Genomic DNA, 7812 nt, shown 5'->3' with positions numbered 1-7812 from the left:
ACTCGAACCTCCTGGCTCTCCTTAACTCCTTATTCACCAGGTCCATGCAGCCTACAATTAGCATTTCTCCCCTCATTCTTTCACTCATTCTCTGCTAGCTTCATCATTAGTTGAAATAAGGCCGAGGACCTCAACAAGAGAGGTTGTGTAGGGTAATACCTTGTGTATTAGGTAAAAATACTGTATGAATGTATATACAATCTTCCCGTCATAGGCATATTCTGTAAGTGTGGAATACCCATTTAAAAATGACCCATGTCAGACAAAACCCTATGGACAAAACGGACAGTCATACTCTTGTTCTCATTATATATCTTTATCTTACACAGTGGAGCTGCTAAATTCTCCAGCCAACCCACAAGACTGACAGTTTTGCTGATCAAAATCCACATTTACAGAAAATATTAACTCTCAATATTACAAAGGAAGAGAAATGGTCACACAGAAAGTAAAAATATCACAACTGATAAGACTTTTTGTATCCACGGAAAACTGACCCGTATCTCTATGTACTCACACAAGGAACGCTGATTTTAAACTGCCAATCAGATCATATTTCGCTCTCCAAAAAGTACAGAACATTCTCCTTCTAAAGTTCCCCCAGCACTTCATCTGGCCACTCAGCCCACTGTATCCCCTCAAAGGAGTACAAAACCAGAGTTAAAACCGCCTCGTACACGAAGCAGACATATAACCCGATAGCAACACTGATACATAACGAATGAATGTAAAAGTGTGTGTTGTATAGGTGTGAATGCATATGGCCCTGCACTGCCAGGACCTGAGTGACAGGGGGCTGGGACAGCCAGGACCCCAGTTCCGCAGCTACCCAATTTAAGCTGCCATAAGGGGACATTTGACCGGGTTGCATTGGGCACACTGGTAATGTTGAGTTTTGGAGTCGGTTGAATTGAGCAGGCTAAATTACTTCACAGAACTACATATATATTTGTGTGCCTGTCAGTTTACATGTCCACACAACACAAGTTGTGGAGTGTAACAAGGACATAGGAGTAAAACTATTAGATATGAGCATAGAGAAACTGTATTAGGCTTGATGGTCTCAGGGTCTGCCCATCGTTTTTCATGGAGAGGATTGCCTGGCAGGGGAGGAGATAATTATTCATTCAGGACATTTTCTTCATATTCACAAGCCCAAATTCATGTATACTGTACAGATGTTTTGACAACCCAAATATATTTTTCATTATTTAAAAAAAAAAAAAAAGAAAAAGATTGATTAACGTATATACATAATTATTATGGACAGGATATACATTCACATTTTTTGAGTTTGGTTCTTACTTCATCTGAGCAGTTGGTTAAGTTCTTCACTTTTCAAAGGGTGCGTGCATGTGTGTCAATGTTTGTGTCTGTGTGTGTATGTTTGCGTACGCATTTGTTTTCATGTGTTTACATTCGTTTGAGCGTGTGTGCGTCGCTTCACTGAGAAGATCTCTCTCCTCTTTCTCTTTGAGCTCCCATCGACAGGACAATCCTCAGTCCCTTTGGGTGGGACCCTCTCAACTCACAGTGGCCACCGCCTCCTCACCCTCCCCCACCTGGTTCCCTGCACCGGCCAGACCCTTGATCGTTGCTATGAAGTCCGCCACCGTCTCCTTCACACTCTTCTCCAGGAGCCAGCCCTCGCTCTCACTCTCCGGGTTCTCTGGGTCTGCCAGGGTCTCCAGAGAAGTGGTCAGGTACTGTAAGCCCACCATCACTCCTGCCTGAGGACCACACAAACAAGATATGTACATCGCTGAGTCTCTATACAGACACACTGCAATTAAACAATCTGTACGGCCTCTGAAACACCATAGATCTCTGCTATCCATTCTTTTTTTTGGATTTAGAAAACAGTGATTCTAAATCTATTCAATCACTGATCCAAATCAAATGGATTTATAGTCACTAAAGCTTGGCTTTTAGATCAAATCTCCCATTGAAATATTCCAATCAATTGACACAGATCTCCAATTTGGTCCAAACGGACCATTTAGTGTTGTTGTTTTGACCCAGACAGCAGCCCAGTTAGTGTTCAGTCTGTAAGTTGGCACAGTGAGATCCTGCTTCCAGGAAGGATACCCGTTGCACTTTGCTCTGCCCAGATTAACCCCTCTAAGAAACCCTGATCCTCCCTCACCGCCTATACCACCCCCGATTACGCAATCCCTCACCCTTTCAGTCCCAAGACTCATTTAGCTGTCGTTATGGGCTATAATCTGCCTAGGGTCGTTTTCCCCACGGTCAGTTTATAACTCAGTGAATATAGGGAGGTTTGAACAACAACAACAAAAGGAGTCACTCACATAGTCACTCTATCAATGGAAAAAGAGTTTATAATCAGATTCCATTTCAAACAGAGACATATGGTAATGAAGGTAAAGTAGACCTAGTTATTGGTGGGTGGATGCGTGGCATTCATGCTCATTCATCTGTGTACCATAGATCAGACACTGGAGCTCTACACCTCAGCCGTTTGGAAAGTCCGTTAGATGGAAGTCAAGTTGAGTCAAGTGAGTGCTAAGACCAACCAAGGAAATGGCATGTTTTAGTGCCTGCTTGGCAGAAGGGCAAAGGTATAGTGATAGTTGGCTTGTTGTGTGCCACGTGTTCTTTCAAAGTCAAAGGGCAAGAGGGTTGGCATGTGTGCCCAATGACCTGGTCAGCTGTGGCCAATTTGGAACAGCTGGACCTTTCCTAATAATACTCACTGAGCTAGATACTTAGAAATGGCTGTCGTCTTCCACAATGGGAAACCTATGGGAAAGCCTTCTTTTCAAATCTTCTTCTCCTCAGCACTGGGCCTAACCCTGCCCTGCTACTTACCTACACATGCCTTTTAAGACGGTAATTTAATCACATCTTCAGCTAATCAATTACTTTTCAGTCTGGCGTGTGAGGTCACATCAATTGATCTTTAGCGTTTGTAGCCAGCTACCCTTTGAAGTGAAGGACATTGACAGAACCTCCCGAAAGTACCACCAGCCATTTCCCTTTCAGTTCCATATTCTTCTCTTTCTCACCTCCAGTATGATGTACAGTAGCATCAGGCTCCCGATGCTGTTCATCATGCCTCCGTAGTAGGCGACCAGGGACTCGCGGCAGCCCCGGGTCCAGATGTTGAGCTCCTCGGTGTGGTGGTCGTAGTCATAGTGGGCTGAGTTGTTGGTCAGTTGGTGCTGGATGCAGGGTCTGGGGGAGCCGGGGTTGCAGCAGCTGAACGGTACACTCTCCATCAGGAACTTCCCCTCCACGTTGCTCAGGACACGGCTGTGGGAAAGGCCCAGAGAGACACGTCAGATGCGTCACAAGTCATGTCAGCCATGTGACGCAAAGTATGGCATTCGAGTAACGGGTGTATGTCCGTTGCCGTAACACAGACCTACGAGGCGCGGATGTTTAAACGATGTAAAGGGCCAGTGATTATGAAAACGGTGAACCCATGAGCCTCTGGTAGGAAGAGTAAACAAATGGACGGCTCACATGGTAAAGTATGTGATCGTAACTGGCCACCTGTCGAGTGTCAGTTTAGACTAACTGTATGAGTAAATCATCAATCAGTGTTTGGCAGGGGTATTCTGTCGAGGCCTTGGCTGAATTTTTGTTGACAGGAGAAAAGTGGGTGGGTCTCCTGGCTAATATTGACAGGTGTTGAGTTTAAACCCCGGGTTCACGAGGATCCTCTTGATGTGATCGTTCGTGAGTGAGAGAGACGGCCGATATCCCTTGAGTAAAGTAACAGAAACATGGACACATAAAGCACAGTCAATTACACACGTATACACACGTCAATGAACTTACTCCGATGTAAACATGCACGCTGTTACACATGTACTATCCACACATTGCCGCACACTTCCAATTATATTCTCTCAATGTCCAAATGATCCTAGAGAATCTCAAGTAGTTGTGTAGCTCAACGAAGTTACTTCGTTGATTTGGCTCGAAGCGCAAAAAAATCTAACAGGTACCATTGACTTGCATTGGATTTGTGCCACAAATGCTAAAAAGTGACCAATTAAAACAGTGGCCAGGTAAACAAAACCAAAGCTTGGATTGCTGTCATCCTTTATGCTGAGACTGTTTACAGACTAAGGAAACAAATGTGACATGTTGTAATCTGGGTGAACTATACTTTTAATCAATGCCTTAAAATCAGAATCTAAATTGACTAAATATAAGTATCAGTTGCCACCAGGGCACAATATTAGGGAGAGAGGGGGGTAGTGTGTTTGCGTCAGTCTATTAGTGACAGTTAACGGCTGTTTTATTATGATTTAGGGGGACAGTAAACTGTGAAGGACGTGAAATTTAGATCCATGGAGATTATCTACTTATCAGAACCTGGCACATGAACCTGACTTCACTTACACTGGTATCCTGTTCTGACACCTTGAAAAAGGTTAAGGTGCAACCCTCCGACACCCCCAAAAAACTCCACCCGTTTCAAAAATATAGCATTTTGTCCCAATAAAAGTGTTGATTTCTAAATGTAGCAAATAACTGAAAGTAGGCGACTAACTTAAACTACTTGTTTTGTATGTATGTTTTACATTAAGTTGTCACTACCATACGCAAGCAAAAGCATATGCTACCGTGGCCCATTTTCTATCTCAAGCTTCCTGCACAAGATCACAAGAGATCAAATGGGTAAAGATGGAGACTATGGGGAGGAGTGAGGAAAGCTCTTATGTAGTAGCCATGTCAAATATGCTCCATAAGACTTAGCATGGATTAAACAAACTGTTTCTTTCCTTAAAATATACTTTTTCCCCTCTCAATTGAAAGACTAAAGGCAGCTTAGGAGGCCAAGGAGTGGAAAGGTAGAGTCATCTGTTCTGGCTGACACCCAGAGAGACTGTCAACTTTTACTGTACATGGTACTTTTTGACCTTCTGGGTACCCTAATCAACCCAACATTGCTCTCAGTCAGCTACGGATTCTAGTACTCACTCTTTGACTTCATCGTTGCTGAAGTCCAGATAGCGGTTGCTGATCCACTGGACCACAAACCAATCCCTATAGTTGTTGTTGCCACAGCAGCGGAACTCGATCTGGGTCATGTCCAGCGTCCTCTTCATGAAGCAGCGTCCAGGTGTATCCGTGTCCTTGTAGAATTTGATCCCATTCTTCAGACCCTCGGCCAGGGCGAAGTACAGCTGGAACTGCATGCAGAAGCACAGCAGAGCTGTGAAGAACAGGAGGATGTTGAAAGCGAAGCAGCCCATCAGGTAGCCCTTGACCATGGGCTTCCACTTGGCGAACTTTATAGCATCCAGAGAGTCGTGGCACACTTTGCCGCCAAAAACATTGAGCCCGCAAGCAGCTAGGCCTACTAGGATCAACAGGTTGGGCACAAAATGGCTTTCGTTGTTGTTCATCATCTCACTCCTCTTCCGAAGCTCGATCTTAAAGAACAGCCCCAGGCTGAAGACCAGGATGCCGGTCATCACTGCCAGCCAGTACATGAGCCATAGGCCCTGGGCAAGCTTCACCCGCTTGGGCATGTCAAACTTTACCTTCATCAACGCCATGCTTACCTCAGAGTGTATGCTATTCCCAAATCAAAATTGGATTTTTTTTTAAAGAAACAAATTTGAATTTACAAAAGATTCTAATTAATTTTAATCTATTTTTTCAATGTTTTTTTAAATTATGTAACAGGTAAGGATTTCAGTTGACCAACTATGTTCCTGTGGGAGTTTCAGTTGGAAAATTGTAATCCATTCCAGAAAGGAGCTGCAGAATGTGTTTTGGCAAGCGTTTCCCTCTTCATATCCATTCTGACCACCCTCAAATCAGGAAAGTCCATAGTGCTGGGTGGGCAGAGGAGTCTGCCACCCAAAATGCCACCCAAAAATATTCACATAAAATCCCTCAAAATGACAGGATGGTGGGCTACACAGCTATGTGGACCTTTTTCCTGCAAAAGGAGGTAGCTAAGCGAGTAGCCGAGTGATCGAGCCACAAAGTTGCAGTACGTCACCCTAACCTCCGCTAATCAGCCCTGATCCAATTTGCAGCAGATGAGCCCTGGGCTCTAATCTCTTGTCTTACCATATAATTGATTTGTTGCTTAAGAATTCAACTTCCTCCATTACCTGCCCGCGCTGGGAAGGGGAGACCGGAGACAGTCTTGCGGCCGCAGGAACTACTAACTTGTCAAGTGTGAACCTTTTCGGTGACAGCCTGGGTGGTGTTTGAAGAGTAAGACTGTACCGCCTAATGTGTTTGCCAAAACAGCTACCCAATAATGTCACAGCATAACATCATTTTGCCTCTTCACCGAGCAGAATCTCTCATGTATTCCTTGCAAACAAGAACAAAGGATCCTCATTATCTCCTTGTGTTGTCAGGGTTTGGATTAAGGTTAAGTCGATGTATTATTACTTACTTCCTTCCTTCCTTTGAGGCTCTAAATTCAAAGTCTTAGTGCAGGGCAGAATGTAGCACAAAATGATCACCTAAAACACATTTTTGTATTGTTGTAGCTTTACCATCTTTATTGAGGAGATACATACAAATACACCTGCCTTTTCTCTGTTGGCTCTCCACATATCACTCTGAGGCCCACCCTGTTCCAATTCTATAGTTGCTAATGTTTATAAGGGTCAATAAATATAACTGTTTAGAACATTAACTTTCATAGGACTTTCCATAAAATTGACAAATTGCTGGTGGCTAATGTAGTTTCCTTTTCCGGTGCAAAAAAAAAAAAGAAAAAAAAGAAGGTATAATTATATGTTTGGCTCAGAGACTTGGCGAAGTCTCAAGCTTTATTTAGCCCAACCTTAATCCAATTTGTGGCCCACGTTTGTTTTAGTATTTACTCTAGGCCTATCATTGTCTTAGAAGTATGAATAGGCCTAGGCATTTACAAAAGGCTTTGTTCCCCACCACAACTACATCGACCTGGACTCATCAAACATGATTTTAGAATACAGAGACAAAGTCAGGAGGTCAATGGCATGGAGGAGGATTGCAGAGATGTTGGTGGGTAAAAAGAGATTTGCACAATGTTTGCTAGTCAAAGCCACAATTTCCTTTACCCAAAGTACCCATTCATGTACATGTAGGCCTACTGTATGTATTTTACAGGAAGTGAGCAAAATCATCAATGTCATGACACAAGTATAATGAAAGAGCCATAAGCTATAATATATGAGAATCATAATGTTAAGATACCATAATATAATTGGTAGCATGTTACATGAGAAATTCATGCTTAGTGTATCATTTACAATGTTATAATGCATGTTACTGGTGATTTCTGTCTTTGGTGGGCAAATTCCACAATTGAATTTGCTCAACACATTCACAAATGGTGGCTATGATCACAGTTTTGAGGTTTAGGTTGCTTGAAGGTCATAGCCAGCAGGCAGCACAAGCAAACTTTGTTGTGCAAATCTCTCTTCACCCACCATCAACACCAACTCTGCAATCCTCTATGCCATTGACCTTATGACCGTCTCTGTAGCAAAACCAGACACTGCAATGATTGGCATTCCTCCATCATTTTTGCTTGCCCGGAACTATGTTTGACGAAGGGAAAATGTTCAAGCAAACATCTGCTCCTCACCTAATTGGTTAACGGCAGCGGTAGTTGCGTGTAATTTGCATGAAGTTTCCTAGAGCAGAGCTTTCTCTATCGCTCCGCTAGCAGGGTTCGTGCCACTCACCTTTCCACAATCCCCTGCGTATTGCTCCGCCTGCTCCAATAGAAAATGAATGGGGGCGCAACTTCGTCTGGCGAATTCGGAAGTGGTGAAAACCCTACGTAAAAGGTTAATTGGCGGGAAAATCCAT

At 43.5% G+C, this 7812-nt stretch overlaps 1 protein-coding gene across 1 annotated transcript; it reads right to left on the bottom strand.

Annotated features, from left to right (window-relative positions):
• Window positions 1-295: 295 nt before the first annotated feature.
• On the bottom strand, window positions 296-6211 carry LOC124037196 (peripherin-2-like). Its single transcript, XM_046351865.1, has 3 exons — window positions 4960-6211; window positions 3030-3276; window positions 296-1730 (listed from the first exon to the last, which is right to left on the bottom strand). Exons 1-3 carry the CDS (start codon window positions 5538-5540, stop codon window positions 1524-1526), a joined length of 1035 nt encoding a protein of 344 aa, XP_046207821.1. The 5' UTR covers window positions 5541-6211; the 3' UTR covers window positions 296-1523.
• Between the last annotated feature and the right edge of the window lie 1601 nt (window positions 6212-7812).

Source organism: Oncorhynchus gorbuscha, linkage group LG06 (genome assembly GCF_021184085.1).
Source record: "Oncorhynchus gorbuscha isolate QuinsamMale2020 ecotype Even-year linkage group LG06, OgorEven_v1.0, whole genome shotgun sequence".
In the NCBI taxonomy this organism is placed as follows: domain Eukaryota; kingdom Metazoa; phylum Chordata; class Actinopteri; order Salmoniformes; family Salmonidae; genus Oncorhynchus; species Oncorhynchus gorbuscha.
This window is presented reverse-complemented; position numbering and strand designations above follow the sequence as displayed.